We start from the raw sequence: 16,298 nt of genomic DNA, 5'->3' as shown, positions 1-16,298 counted from the left end.
AAAAGTACGCTTGAAAGCAGCTTACTGTGGTCCCTGCTTCTATAAGTCTCCCTGGGAATTAATGAGGTATCCCTCTGCAACAGAATTCACTCTGTGGACATGTACCAAAATATAATGAGATATGGTTATGTCTTTCAAAATTCATCAAAGTTCCTCAGCATTTTCTATACTACGTGCGCTATTTCCCTTGTGTAATGCCAGCCCTACAATATATTTGGCAGTGCTGTCAAAATTGCAGCTCAGATTTTCCTGCGAGATCTTAGGCTGTAGGAGTTCCTTAATAGGAAATACTCAGGGATATACACACTTTACTTCTTATATGCTACTGCTATCACGAATCTAGGAGAAAGCTGGGCTGGTTACAAGCCATAATGTTGTGAAATCGCTCCATGTGCTTTCGCTTGCATGTGGTGTGTTCAATATGGTTCATTTGCAGAGAAAGCGCTAAAATGCAGGCAAGGAAAGCTGCATATTTAGGTGTGTTTCCCCTTTCGATGCACAAGACGAACTGCCATTGATCTTAATGGAAGGCAAGGGAGACAGTACAAATAAAATAGTAGATGCTGCTCAGACTAAAGAAAAATGTTGAAAGTGTGTCTTTTGCGTCAGTGTCAATAATTCAGGCATTTCTGTTGGATTCTCTGATGTTTTTCATGTATCATTCACTGTAAGTTCAAACAGGTTTTGGTTTTGTGGGTTTTTGGTTTTGTTTTTTCTTTTTTAAAGCTGATAAACAGTTCCTCGGCCATTGGGAAAAGATTGTAAATGGAACCAAGGGAAGAAATATGAACTATCAAGGAAGCATATAAGAACAAAAAAGAAAAGAGTAGTTTAACTTGAATTTAACATCTATAGCTGAAGGACAAAACTTAGGTGAGCAAAATGCTTGTCTCATACTATCTAATGGGAAAAAAAAGGACTGCAGACGACTGTCTTGGGCAACAGAAAATCAAAGAACACAGGCAAAGCAAATGTGACCTTTTTTTTATTTTGACATAGTGCACTCAACATGCTACAGGCTTCTAGGGTAGCGATGTTAGTGGCTACGCCATCAGTTAAAGTGTCAAGGTGAGAGTGTAACATTTATACCACATTGACCAGTGCCTTGCGGTTATGTCATATTTTAAATGTGTTATTTTACGAAATATAATCTTGGCATGCCCTTTCAAGTTTTTCAGAAATACAGCCTTCTGCCATGTTTTTGTGCTTCGAGCCAGGGTAATTGCCATGCTGTGCAGCTGGATCCTCAAGTAGAGCGGAAGGTACTGTTGGTGTCTTGTAGGTGGCTGGCTGTCACCTTTTTTAACATGCTCAGCCTTCACTGGCCCGTGGCCTGGGACACAGAGTCTTTCTAAACCCAGAATTTTCCAGACAAAACTGCAAAACCATCGCTATAGTGTTAGAGCGAAAATGCTGTTAAATTTTAACAGCTAGAGATGACTGAATACACCTGTGTCCTATTCATTAAAAACATTATTTGCAGTGCAGCAGTAATTTTGCCAGAATTACATGAGAGGAGAATGAATGCATTTTTTTCAAGCCAGTGCCTGTTTTCAATGAGTCATCGCACATTTTTCCCTTTCCCACATGAACATCCTGTTCATTATTTATGAACCATGGAGAGTGGTGTGTTAGCTCCAAATGGCACAGAGTCAGTCAGAATAGATAGTTTCAAACTCTAAGGACCAAATCTGCTTTTTCACACCTGTATTGACTTCAGTTGGGCTAAAATGATTTAAACAAGGTAGAATTTGCCCTGAAACGTTTACGAGGAGCTGGAAAGCTAAGTAAAGATTAATACAGATGAGGGGTATTGATGCTCTATATATATTTTGCGTGCGCCACATTCTAGTTGACTAGTTTGTATTTGGAACAGTGCACAGATTATTAACAGTAGGACTGCTTATCAAATAGAAGATACAGAAACAGATCTATTGTGCTAGCATTAATGCAGGTAATCGTGGGTTTCGGAGTTGCCTCGCATTGCTTTAATAGAGAATATAATTAATTAGTTTGATATGGGTTTCTAACTTTTGTCTGTGGAGTTAGTGTTTAGTCATTCTCGGAACATAATAATGCTCTGAGGGTGGAATATGGCATGTAACAGTGTGGGCGCAGCGTGGGGCACAGTCCTCCTACTCATTCAGGCAAGCCTGACGTATGCTAGTGCTCTCCAGATCAGGAGAGGTGCCCTCTTTAGCCTTACTGAGCTTCGGATCAGCTGCTTAGGTTGCCTTGTTTTTGCATACTGAGGACCTACAAAATGTGTGGCCATCTCCCCCACCAGCACCCAGCAGTGAAGCGGCTCCAAACCTGGTTCGTTGCCTCTGTCTTCACTCAGAATATGTTTTAAGGAGAGACAGCGAATTATGCCAAGTGTCAAAATCCATCAGTTGTGGTTAATGGGAAACTGGAGAAAAATATCACTTCAGGAAAAGGGGGAGATAGGGATGAATGAAATAATGAAATAAAAGTTTGGTCAAGTAAAAGCAGAATTTATTCGTGCCTGTATATGGGTTATATTCCCACGGGAAGTCAGATGGCTCTGTGAGAATGGCCTGAGAAGAGACTCCAGAATAAGCATTTGGTTATTGGCATTTTTCCCATGAACAGCTCTGCGGTTTCCCTTTCCCCACGTCTTGATACAGGTTTCCCATTCTGGAACTGAAACAGAACTGGTGGGTTTGTGCGAATACTAGACTGCACCAATTGAATGTCTTGTTTTATATTTATTGCAATATGTAGTTCAGAATTGTCAAAATCACCAGGTGTGATCTCTTGCCAGTATCAAAATTCCTTTAATAAACCCATTCAGCCTTCACTAGATTTTCAGCATCGTTCCTGTCTCCAGCCCACATTGTGTTTATCTTGATCTGCTTGTGCCTTAGGGTGATTTCTGAACTCATGAGCTCTTCTCTATACAAATTAGATTTCATATTCGTTTACATAAAGGCCTTGACTCTGACAATTTTCTTAGCAAATGATGGAAATCCTCTTCTTTTATCCCCCTATTTGTAACAGGCGCGTGGGGTTTGCTTTTGCAGCAAATTCCATGTATGTTCTCTTTAAAACAATAGTAATTGTAGGGAATATACTATTTACTGAATGAAGAAAGGTCCATTTGATTTGGAAGTTCATACCATGCTATCCAGAAAGGGGAAAGTACAGTCCTAACCAGATTAGATTTACAGGGTGAGGAATGTCGTAAAGGTCAGTTTTTTAATCCTGAAATAGAGTTTCTCCATTTACCAGCCTTCACAAGGTAGTTAGACCCAGCCTGACAGAGACTTATTCTGAATTGCTGAGGTTAGTCCCTTAGGGCCTGGTTTGAGACTGCTGAGCTTTTACTGCATGTGACAGGAGCTGCAAGAGCTCAGTCCTTCAGAGAACACACTGAAACATGAACCTTGAGAAATTAATAGTCTCCTATTTCCAGAAACTTGAATCTTAAGCTTTTTCTGGAAAATCTCTGAAAATGGGAATACTTTATTCCCTTATACGTTATCTATAAAATAGCTAAAAATTGAATTTGAGGAAATTCAGAATTTTACAGCTCTTCTGCCTAGCTGAACCTTCGTCAGTATTTTGGTGGAGAATGAGAAGCCCAAATTTTCATATGGAATTTTGGGAATCTAAAAACGTTAATTCTTTCCAATGTTAAGCAAACACCGGATCAAAGCTAAGGTAGCATAACTGTTCTGAAAGACAGCTAACTTACCCCCTCAAATGTCCTACTTAAAGGGGAATATTAAAGCAGTTTTTCTTCAGAGATGTTCACAGAGCTTCTGACTAAAGCCTGTTTGAAAGAACACTTGTTTCAACCAGTTCACAGTAGATTCTTTGGGCTGTGATAACAGAATAAAATAAGCATTTAAAATGCGCTCAAAAATTCCTTGGGGTCCACTTCACTGTAGCCATTAATATCTAAAAGTAGAAATTCCCCTTTTAATGCGTTTTGCCCATGGAAATTCCATGCAGCAGCACAGATAGCTCTTAATTTTGTTGCTGTTCTTTAAAAAAAGTACTTTAGTTACGTTAGTACCTGTCCTGACTCTGAACCTATGCTCCACTTGCTGTTCGCTCCGTGCCCCTACTGGGCACCCTGGCGCCGGTCATTTTGTCAGCAGCCTGCTGAGTACTGGCTTCAGGAGTGGCCCCTAAAGTACAAGCTACGAACTCCAGCTGCTAAAAGCAGAGTAGAAATCTTCACAATGTAAGAGGTAAAATTAGTTTTCAGCAATGATGCTATAATCCATCACGCCAGACAAGTGCAAAATTACTTTCAATACTTTCACGTTCCCAATTTACACAAAAAAATTCCCAGTCAATACTTGTTACTACAGTAAGTAACCCAGTGCCCTGCAGAATGTTATGTGCGTTGTATCTACCGAGGATTTGACTTTGAGAGAAACTCATTAGTGGTTAAAAATTAAAACTGTTCTGTTAATCATTGATTTTGCAGCCTATGTTATGTGCTCGTCTTCATGGGAAATTTCATTTAGTAAACCCAAATTAGATGTGATTGGAATTGCATTTTCCTTCTAAAGAGGCAAAACAACCAGCGAAAAGTTGTAGGATGCTGTCAACTCCAGAGGGGAGGAGTGTTCACTTGGAAGTGCAGCGTACAAATTGTACAGCTCCGTATTGGGAAGGTTTGCTTGCCTGCTGGTGTGGGCGACGGCTGCTTGCACGCTCAGGCAATAGGGGAAAGATGCTGCCGGTGCCTTCCCGCCCTGTGGAGCTGTATGTCCCCAGTCATGGCCTCTGCTCTGAGCTACCACAAGTTGTCCAGGCTTTGCTCTGCTGGCCAGCTGCTGTAGCATGTGGGCTGAGGATGGGTAAAAAGAGGCAGGAGTCCTTTCTTCTTCAGTGTGTGAGACCTGTCACAGTGTGAAGGTCTGTGCATGTGTACATGGGGAAAAGCAGCTTCTCAGTGGTGCAGTCAGAGATCTTCTGGCTGGTCCCCAGCCAGAAGCCAGGAATAAGGAATATGGGAGTGAGAGAGCCTGAAAAAACACATACACTCTTTATGATAACTTCCCATCTTTAGGACTCTGCAGCAGCACTGGTAGGCAGGAAGCTCCTACAGAACAGTATTGCTGTGTTTTTGCATGGAATTAAGACAGGCAGTTTAAAACCTGAGCTAATGTCCTGCTTCTTCCAAGCAAAGATGACACTGCATACTGATAGAGCAGTCTGGAAAAAGTGTTCTGAGGGGAGCCTCCTGTCGCCTTCCTTCCTATAGTTATAGTGGAGAACAGAGTTTTGTCAAAATAGAGGCCTCTTATTTAGATTAAAGATGTGACAAGATTTGTTAACTGTAGGGTAAAATTAGACAAACATCAGTGGGAAGAAAGGTGCATGTTATAGGCCAGGAATTATCTGCTTCAGAATGGGCTTGGATGGGCTCCCTCGTTCAAATTTGGTGTTGTATGGCAAGACTTGAAATCTTTCTAGTGAGCTCGTGTTCAGGAATTAATGGGTAAAATTCTTTGCTTTCGCTTTACGCTGGTCTCACATCGCTTTTTGTTTTCACAATCCTGGCTTTGCAGGGAGGGGGAAAAGATGGAGTCTGTGGAAAGAAATCAGACTCTGTGCTCTGGGGGCGTGTACAGAAATCTCTCCAACCCCTTCCATCATAAACCTGAGGTTCAGTGAATTTTCTTGAAGTTAAAAGGACATTTGAGATTTCCCAAGTTTCAGATGCAAAGTTCTCTGATTAACGCCATGTTGTTGGGGGGTATATCGTATGATGTGCCTGATTTACATGGAGGTAAACCAAGGCAAACCCTAGTAGAGTTGTGAACCGAATCCTGGAGTCCTGACAACCAGTCTCATTCCGGTTATTGTGAACAACTCTGTCCCAGATTTCATACACGAAAGCAGAATTAATGACGTTTCTGTAAACAATGACTTAACAGTTTTCATAATAACAGCCGAAGGCTGAGTTTTACATGACTTATTTTTTCAGTTTGCTGTGTACTTGCTGAAATTTAAATTCTGGTATCATTTAACTTACTTTATCAACGTTACATCTGCTTGGAATGCAAGTGAATATTTGACAAAGGGAATAAGGTTTTCATTACTTTTTTACATAAATTTTTCATTACTTTCTCTAAACTAGCCTAACTTCACTAACATTTAAGCTCCAGTTTTCCACAAGCTCAATATACAAACATGGAATGATTGAGCATTATTAGTTAAAGATTTTCCAAATGTGAGTACAAGAAACATAGATGCTTTGTTGACGATCTCTTTATATATCCATTAAATACAGCAATAGTTGAACAGAAATGTCATAACTTTTCTGTACAAAAAGAAAGCATCAATGAATACCAAATCCACAGCTGATGATGCAGCATCTTGGCGTAACTTGATTTGATATAATCCAGGCTGCTCCACACGTTACCTTTATTGCTAACAGTAGGCAGTTTCTCCTGAGTATTCTGTGTGAATACAGTATGTGTATTTGTTAAGTATAATTTCATTAACTTATTGCTTGTTCAAACATAAAATAGACTTTGAAGTTCAAAATTCATTTAATGCACTGATGACCTTACTAGATTTTCCAGGTTCCCAAACTTCTCGTGCAGAGTTGCTGGCAATACAAACTTTGTATTTTTTGCCCATAATGAACTGCCTCTTGTTTCAGTGCATCTCTAAATACGTTATTTGATACTGAAAGCATACAGCTGTTAGCTGTAGTAATTGAAAAGGAACTTACTTTTATACGTTATTCTCGTGATGGTGTCTCTGTTAAGCATACGATTTAGAAATGGATTTGATGATTCAGACACCTACAGAAGAGAACACGTACAACGTCAAAATCTTCTCACAAACATTTCCTTTCTGGAAGCGTAGCTGTTCTGTGCGCGCGCACACGCGCTCAGTCTCTGCTGCCACTCCAAATTGTTTCTGCCTTTTTTCCCCACTGTTGTGGGAAGAGGAAATAAGTACTTAAATATTTTTCTAACAGAACTTGTTAGAAAGTTAATATCTACAAATAGATAAATAAATAAAAACAGGGAAGGGAGAACAGGATGAATGGAAATTAATGCCTGAATACTCGTGTGAGAACAGGTTTCTTCTCTAACAGCTCTGACGGGATATGCAGGTGGTTAACATAAATAGGCAGAATTTTCATATAGTATTTATTATTTTTCTGTTTATTAAGAAATATACTTTCCTTGCAGCAGACTATTTAGGGTGCAAATAAAATCTGTCTTCCTGTTGTTTTACGTACCAATATGAAATGCCTAAATTTCACCCACATGCACTCATGAATATGTATATGTACATGTATACATACACATAAAATGTTCTGCCTACATTAACATAAGAATACCTGAGGAGGATTCAGAGGAAAAATGATAGAGGGCTTAGAGGCATTGCTGTTGTGTTGGGGGTTTTGGGGGGAGGGATGAGGGGGTGTATGTGTGGGAGGTGTGCATCGACAGTATCATTGTTGATTATCAATGATAGTTTAACAAGAGATTTTATTGCACTGCAAATGGCAAAATTATTACTGGTTAGCAATAAAATCAGTGTCACACTTTTTATGGAGACATTTTAGTAACTCTGTAGCTAGCCTTGTAATATCCTACCTACCTTTCAATTATTCTGTGGGGTTTTTTATCAGACACTGGATACTGCTATTATACATCTAGCATTTATCCAGAATGAAATTAATTTACTTAGAAAATGGAAAGCTTCACAAAAAGTTTAATTAAGATTTAGAATATAAATGGGCTATTGGACAAACTGCAGACTAGCTCTGTTTGACAGGCAGCCTTCAGGAAAATTCAGCTCAGGTTCCATTTTATGGAAATTGAGGTAGTTACTTCCCCGCTCAGAAGTTTTGCTAACTACTTTGGATATTTAAAATCGAACGTTTCTTTTCAGGCCAGTGAGAGAGGCCTAGAGAAAAATATGGTGAGGCAGATACTAAATTTCGTTGCTGATTCCAAGAGGCATGCAACTCTGCAAGTACGAGTGATGTGTTACTCAGGCAAAACCGGCACGCTGGGCGATCTGAAGGCTTGCTTCAATCTTAGCCCTTTTGTGCGAAACCAAGTCAGATCGTTGGGTTATAATACAATACATTTTAGATGAAAAAAGGTAACCGAAATTTCTTTCTTAAATATTAGATCTGTATAAAGGGGGCAATTTTTGTATCTAATTATTGAATATTCTCTGTGAAATGCATATTTTAATTCGGAGGTTAATGCTTTGTCAGGAACTTTACCTTATGAAATGGGATTAGAGCGTACTAAAGGGAATTAATAGATATCCAATATGTAAGGCCTGATGATGAAAGCTATTCACTTCAGCAGGAAGCACCGATTCAGAAATATATGGGTTTTTTAGACTGATGGCAGAATATGAACAACATTTTTAGGGAAAAGGCATTCGTCATACAAAATGAGAGGAAAGGCTTCTCCAGTGTAATTAGGGAGGTTTGCGTAAACTGTAAAGTCCTTAGTTCAGTGCTACGTTGCTGTAATTTACAGACCTAACTATGCATCCTGAGCCAACAGGATGGAGATTAAAATATGACAAAATATTCACACGTCTTCCTAGCTCAGTGCAATGGAAGATATTGATTACACCTTTAATGTATTCACTTTCCTTACATTACATTGTAACCGACTTGGAGTAGAGATGATGTGTTCAGTTCCTAGGACGACGCTGGCTCTGAATTCTGGATCCAGAGCCTCTTTGCTAGAGTATAACAAGGAGCCTAATTCCTAGATTTACATCTAGGGATCTATCCTATGTAAATCTAGGGATTTACACCTAGCTTATGGGAAAAGTAGTCCATTGTCCATATAGTAGGTATTGATAATACTGAATACTTACTTTCATAAATATGGAAACTACCACCAACCCGTTAGGACTCTTTGCAGCTTCTGTGACATTTGTGTACAGCTCATGGTTATAGTGGATTAGTTGAACCTAGAACACAGGAAGGGGAAGATTACAATTAAACAGTAGCAAGTCATACCGTGCACTGTTTGCAAATACTCTCTCTACACCAATTGGTTTGTATTAGGATCTTGTCTATGCTTAGGGTATTTTGTAACTGCAATTTTTCAGAGGTTTGCAGCACGCATGATTTTAATAATTTCAGTCACCATCTGGCTCCAACTGGCACAGGACCAGCATGTTTTCTTCTAAATTGCCAGTAAGTGAATTCACCCACATCAAGTGACGAATTGCACTGCAGGGGTTGACATCATTTCCCTGTTGCAACAGCACTTGCCATGGGCATCAACTAATCTGTACTTCTCAGCCTCAAGCCAAACACAGAGGAGTCAGGGGTTGGAATATTTGAAGAAACATATGGGATACAGGTTTGGAACTGTTTAAACCAGTACTCGCAGAATTCAAAATAGTAATATTCATTGGCCTCAGATTTTACAAACTCAGTTACAAAAGCTCCTACAGTTAGGCACTTACTGTATTATTGTTAACCAGGTTTTCCTTAGCTCCTACAGATTTCCTGCTGCTTTTTAGTCTTATGATTTGCTGGAACTTCTAAATTATGAAGGCACAGTTCATCTTTCTCCCTGCATATGTAAATGTCTTGCCCAGAACAACAGTATTTGAACTGTCTGGGATCACTAGACACTGTTACCATTTACATTGCAATTTGTAGGCTCGCTTTTTTTTTTAAAAGATGAACAACTTTAATGAACTTGTGAGTTAGAGCTAAGTACTTCTAAGAATTTGAAAGGCCAGTTAACTTTATTTAGCCTACAGATAGCTTTCTTAGTGTTCAGATGTCAATTAGAAAAGTAAGGTCATTGTTCTGGCATTTTCAGAATTGCAGCAGCCTGATGTTTGTATTTAAAAGTCAGGTGTGGGCTCCATGTGCTGGCACGAATCTAAAGGCTGCCCACTGAAGTTTCTGGACTTACATACTGTGAACAAGATCAGTATTAACTCTGTCTACGTCTGGTAGTCTCTTCAACTGTACAGATGCCAAAGGCTAATACTGCCAGTAAAGAAATTTCATCATACTGTGCTTTCCATGTTTATAATCAGGAAAAAAAAAATCCTCAAACCCACTGAAATGGGGTTTAGTGCCTGCTTTGGTGACTTTGTCTTTTGGGTGAATGCAATGCCTGGTGCTTCAGTAGTGAAACACGACTGCAAGGATTTCTCTGCAGGAATGACCTCTTTACATGATCTGCAGTGCACAATCAAGTTACAAAGTCTTGCTTTGCCATCCAAATATGTATGTCCACCACCGCGCTTCTAGTAGTGATCTGAACTGTAACAGCATCCCAATTTATGTGTAACCTAGACCATTATTATCTCAGTCTATGATAAGCTGAGAAATAAATGATGCGTCCAAACTCTGGGGGTGTTCAGACAGTTCTATTTCTTATGCTCTGCCCTGACTGCCAAATGTATTCTTATAAATAAATTACTCAGAATCAGACCTTATTAGCCTTCCTAACATAAAAATCTACTAAGCATTGTCCCTCACCACCCCCCACATCCCTTAGCGATGCTGTTCTAGTGCTGGATATTGATGTAAAAAGGGATTTTGGAAATTCTGAAAGAGAATATTTGTGTAAGATGAGGTGGTCTTTGGCACATAGCTTTACTCTTTACAGCTAACAGTTCACAGACCAAAAAAATAAGGTAAGGGTCAAGATCACTGCCAGAATGTGTTAATTTCAGCTACTTTTGTCCTGTCTGGATTGGGAGCTATTGGTTGACCTTTTTACAATTCACACAGTAGGCATTTTTTAAGGCAAGCAAACAAACCAAACTGGAACGAAAAAGTAAAAATGTCAAAGTAGCCAATGAAGTCATCTACTAAATTCTGACAGCTAGGAAGCAGGATGAATGCAGTGTGTTTTCTAAAGGTCTTGTAAAGAATTAATGAGAGCATTTACTCTACAGCACATAGTGGTTATAGGCTCATTAGTCATCGCTCTGTGGTGCTGCTGCACTTCGATAACATCATGGTTCGGAGGACTGCGCGCTCACTGAAATTTTTAGGCTTAGTAACATATTTTTCTTTTTATGTACAACTATTTACTATGGCAGCCAGACTAACTTGTGAGTTATCAAGGAAATAAGTGATGAAATCTGCTTTAGACTAGAATTCCTTATGTACAAAGTGCCGTAGCACGTAGCAGCGTCCCGGCTCTGTTGGAAACCTCTCTCGATGTCAGAAAGGGACACAATCCACTCCGTGCAAAACTCACACCCAGGCTGCAGGCAGGCAATAGGTGGTTGTGGGAATGAGTTAACAGACTTGAACTGATTAGAAATTAGAATTATTTCTGTTGCTGATCTATAAATGATCTCTCCACCCTGCATTGCATTGTCTTTACAACAAAAGTACTTGTCTGAGAGCTTTGGAAGCACTGGAAAACCAGTGGTTTTCGTTTCAAGTTTCCCACTCTTGCGGGTTTGTGTGCCTCTGCCCCATTCCGCCTCTCCTTATCACTTCTCAGTTTGGTAATGAACTGTTTTGGAGAGTGTGCTTGACAAATCTTGCTTCACTGTAGTTTGAAAAGATCCCCTTGCCTTGCTAGGTATTATTGTTTCCCCAAGATGCCAGTGCTGAATGAAGACAGACTTTTTTTTCTTCTGAAACCTGTCACTTTCTCTGTGTTAGAGTTGCGTCCTTCCTCCCTCCACCCAAACTAAATTTAAAGCTGTTTCCATGGCACCATGGTTAAATTCATTATATTTTTCCTTTTTTTTTTTTTCCTAAAAATTGACAATGTGTTGTGGTTTAACCCCAGTTGGCAACCAAGCACCACAGCGCCGCTCGCTCACCCTCCCGCCCCCATGGGGTGGTAGGGAGAATCTGAAGAGCAAAAGAAAGAAACCCCATGGGCTGAGATAAGAACAATTTAATAATTAAAATATAATAACAATAATAGAAAAAAATTTAATGAAAAGGAAAAAAACAAGAAAGAGAGAAACAAAACCCAGGAAAACCAAGTGATGCAACTGCTCACCACCCGCCAACCAATGCCCATCCCATCCCCAAGGAGTGATCGCTGCCCCCCAGCCAACTCCCCCCAGTTTATATACTGGGCATGGCATCATATGGTACGGAATATCCCTTTGGCCAGTTGGGGTCAGCTGTCCTGGCTGTGCCCCCTCCCAGCTCCCTGTGCCCCTGCCAGAGCGTGGGAAGCTGAAGTCTTCGACTTAGCGTAAGCACTACTTAGCAACAACTAAAACATCAACACTATTCTCACCCTAAATCCAAACCACAGCACGGTACCAGCTACTGGGAAGAACACTAACTCTATCCCAGCCAAAACCAGGACACCATACAATGAGACATCATTTTCAAAGTTTCTCATACGGAACAGACTAATTTAGAAAAGTACAAATGAATAAAGATGCCTTAGATATAGACTATTACATGCAGGATAAAAATCATAATTCCTCATTAATTTTCTTCTTTTGAGAATAATTTCTTTAAAGTTGCCTGAAATACCTGTAATCTTACAGTCTGCATTACATATTACTAGAGTCTTCCAAGAAAGTGAAGCTACACATAAGTAAAATTGCTCATATGTGAAAATCTCACTTTTTCAAATAATGATCGTATATTAAAAATGAAGTCAAACAAGAGCAAACTTGCAATGCTGAAAGTACCCTTTGATTTGAGTTTGAGTTTCAGGGCTCAAACACAATACAGAATCTTGTTATAACCTATTGATTTTCTTTGGAAGATTCCCCCTTTAAGATTAATTTGCCGTAGAACAACTGATAGCTCTTTGTTTTCCTTGAGCTATAGAAGTTCTATTTTTCAGGGAGGAGAATTAAGATTAATTACTCTCTTTTAGCTAATGAAAACGCAGATTGTGCCCTTGTTCCGTCACCCCAGAATGTGCATTGGACCAGGAGGAGACACAGCGCTTTTTAGACACCTGAGCTTGGTAGTGTAGGGAACGTCAGCAGGAGCTGCTGACAGTACGTTAGGGGTAATCGACTGGGCACACTCTCCTCAGCCTGGCAGGCTGTGTCGTCGGGGCAAAATAATACAGATAGGCTGATATGATTGCTCGCGTTCTGGCTGCTGTGGGGAAAACATCTAATTTCCCTTTCCCAACGCACGTGCGTGTGTGTTTATAATGGTAATAACCCGTTCCTTGCCTGTACTCTGATAAAGTTCAGCCCTGTGCTCGTAGTACTCGTATTGTTAGTGCTGGTTTTCTTCCGCAGTTTCTCTCGATCCTTCACCCAGCTGAAACGTGCACCTTTGGCAAAGATATTTTCTGTGTGGTATTTGACTGAGGCTCTTTGGATAAGCAAAAGGAGGCAGTTTGCTGGGTTGATGGTTATGGGTGCCAAAAATTCCAGGGACTCTTTCAGCAATCTTTTAGCAATTTTTTAACTTGGACAAAGATCCTCTGTGAATTACAAAGCTCTGATTGACCACGTGTGCGTAACCCTTTTATAAATGTTAGATCACTGTGAGATGTTCTGCTGCAGTGAGACACGGAGAAATATGAAGCTGAGGGAATTTAGAGTATCGCAGTACTTCACACACAAAGGTTTCCATAGTCCTCTTGGGATTAATGAAATAACCTTTATTCTCACTTGGAAGTGTTATAATTGAGTGTGTAAATGTTTTGCTTTGAAAATGACAAGGGATCTGAACCACGAAGCAGGCAACAGCTAATCTGTAACTGTAATATTTGTATTATGCTGTGCCGCCTGATAAACTGTTGGGATACCTGATTGAGAGCAAGCACAAAACATGTTTCCAGCACAGCAGGGAACAAAAGCAAATGAAATCGCTCAATAAGACGAGTTAAATATTTGTTTTGATTTAGAGTCCTTGTAAAAAGCAGCTAAGATCTCATTAAGGAAAACAAATTGTACATTTTTGTTTATCCAAAGTTTAATAAAAACAGCAAAAGAAATGTAATTTCTGCATGGCAGGTGTCCAGTGAGGAAAATAATTTTAATAAGTTGAAACCTATTAATAACAACAGTTGATATTCCAGTGTTAAAATACAGTCACTCTCACAGGTCTTGTAAAACCCCTTGGAAAGATCAGTAATGTCCTATCACCTAAGAATTATTTATGGTATTAATTTTGTGGATCTGAATAGGTATGAGAGCTGAGGTCCTCATTTTGTGAAAGAAATGAGGTTTTTAAATGCCCCCTGGTTCTAGGATGGGTGATTTGTATAGCTGACAAAAACATTTTTAGATTTGTCTTAAATTAAATATACCCTTCTGTGAAGCAGGAGGTAGAGCCCCGCTTGTGAGAATGTGTGCCAGGCTCCTTAGAACCCGTGGTCCTGATGTGTCTTGTTTCATAGGACCGAGACATGACAGCGATGCCGTGGAAATTCTCCTATCTTTGGCAAGCGATGAAGGATTTTTATGGCGTGTTGCTGAATAACAGGCCTAAATATTGCATAGACTATTCAAGAAGGGAAAAAGTTAATTGCCGTTTTTTCGTAATTGGTTAGGGTTTGGAGCTGGATGTTCACGTTGTCTTTTGCTGAATTCTTAAAACGATCAAACCTTGTTTGGCCACACACACGCTCACCCATACGCAAGGAGAGCGCACTAAGACTGTGCGTATTTCATTATCGCATCTTGGAGGATACTCCTGGCCTGCTCAAGGCACAAGTCATTACAAATCAAGCAGGGTAAGAACTTCAACTCCCTGGTCCTGTTCTCAGTCCCTTTCTTGCTTTCAGTGAGCCTGTGCAAAGCAACAGCTAGAGAACCGGGCTGTTAGTGGGCTCAGAAGAATGCCGTTCAAGAAGACAGAAATTATGATTCACAGTAATTGTCTCTGAAAAGCAAAACCATCTTTTTCTCATGCACAGGGCACTCTATGAGGAAATGTTAGGATATGCAACATACTTATTAATTAGTCCATAGATCTACCTGTCTGTTCTCTTTTATGTACAAGTCCACAGCAGTGAGGTACTCTTACATTGTTGGTAAATTGATAAAATAAATTTTATGTGACCATCTATGCTTCCAGCAGTTTACTTAGCGTTTTAGCAAACTACTGTGGTTTTAAGATTAAAATCGGTTAAAAAGATTAACTTAGCTTAATATAACAAAGGAGAGAATTGGAAAAAAAGAAAAAAAAAAGGAATTTGTTTAAAATAATTTTATACTCTTGTCCTTTCTATTAAAACTGAGTTTCCTCAGGCTGTTGCTGACAAATGTGGTTTGTGGGGTTTTTTTACTGCTTTTGACAGTTATTTTGTAATTTAAAAGAAATGCCTATAAAATACTGGTTTAATAGAAAAGCTTGTCATCCACATTTATAGCAATATGCCTGCAACTGTATCCTAGATAAATAAAAAAGATTATAATTCTTTTTTACTTAAAAGACTAGGACTAAGAATGCAAGGCAGGCACTCGGTTTTCTCCTGCTCCTGAGCAGACAGCTGTGTAAAAGCACGTGTGGAGAAATGCAATGATGCAGCATGCAGTGAAGTGGAAACACAGTCAAGGGTTAACTATACTTGGCTGCAAAATCTACTTTACTAGAAATAATGACATGCTAGGAATTAGCGCTTAAACTGCAAATGGTGTCTAATGCTTCGTTAGAGCAGTTGGTAACAAGAACCAACTTGCAATACCTCCGTTCAACAGCCAGCTTTATCCAGGGTCCCTGGTCAGCAGCTACGTTCTGTGCTCTTTTCAGCACGCATTAAGAGGCTTAAAAGAAGCAGCATCACCTGCTTTAGGTTTAAAGTAGTTATCTCTAGGTGCTGACACACAAATGAAAGGTGACTGAGAGGCTTATGCATTCGGGGGTGTCTGTTCTAGGATGCTCTAACTGGGTGTTTAATAGTACTTGGAAAAGAGATCAGTGAGAATCAGATCTGGAGCAGGACAGCCATTTTGGCTGCTGACCTGGTATCTTACACCGATGAGGCTACTAACAGCAAAACATACCTATTCCTTGTTTATGTGCAACCATCACACCTAAAAAATGTGAAAAATATGACCTGAATAAAGTGTAGAAGATTTTGAAGTATTTCTCTTTAATATTATTATATATTCTTATTTCTTTAGTAAGCCTCCCTTTAATTCATTTGCAAGTAAGAAAAAAGGCTACTTTAGAGAATATTTAATATTTGATGCTTCTTTTAAGGATCCACAGGACTACAGTACAAAGTACAGATTACTAGCCTAAGAAGTCAGAGACTGGCTGTGCGTGTCTCAGAACTTGCTATTAGGACTTTTCACCTTGGTGCTAACACCCCCAAATTAAGTAAACGATAGGCTGAAGAAATAAATGCGAAAGGTGGTGGATTCCTGCC

The 16,298-nt window shown here is 39.6% G+C and overlaps 1 protein-coding gene across 2 annotated transcripts in view; it reads right to left on the bottom strand.

The window, feature by feature from the left end:
* CA10 (carbonic anhydrase 10) overlaps positions 1–16,298 on the bottom strand; it is a 207,507-nt gene that overhangs the window by 5,325 nt on the left and 185,884 nt on the right. For both annotated transcript variants that reach the window (XM_075111227.1, XM_075111228.1), the window contains exons 6-7: positions 8,860–8,955; positions 6,725–6,797 (exon numbers count right to left, since the gene is read on the bottom strand). In XM_075111227.1, the coding sequence (XP_074967328.1) occupies positions 6,725–6,797; positions 8,860–8,955 (169 nt within the window). The remainder of the gene's footprint in view (positions 1–6,724; positions 6,798–8,859; positions 8,956–16,298) is intronic.

Source organism: Phalacrocorax aristotelis, chromosome 16 (assembly GCF_949628215.1).
Source record: "Phalacrocorax aristotelis chromosome 16, bGulAri2.1, whole genome shotgun sequence".
Classification (NCBI taxonomy): domain Eukaryota; kingdom Metazoa; phylum Chordata; class Aves; order Suliformes; family Phalacrocoracidae; genus Phalacrocorax; species Phalacrocorax aristotelis.
Note: the sequence above shows the minus strand (reverse complement) of the source record. Positions and strands in the feature narration are given on the sequence as shown.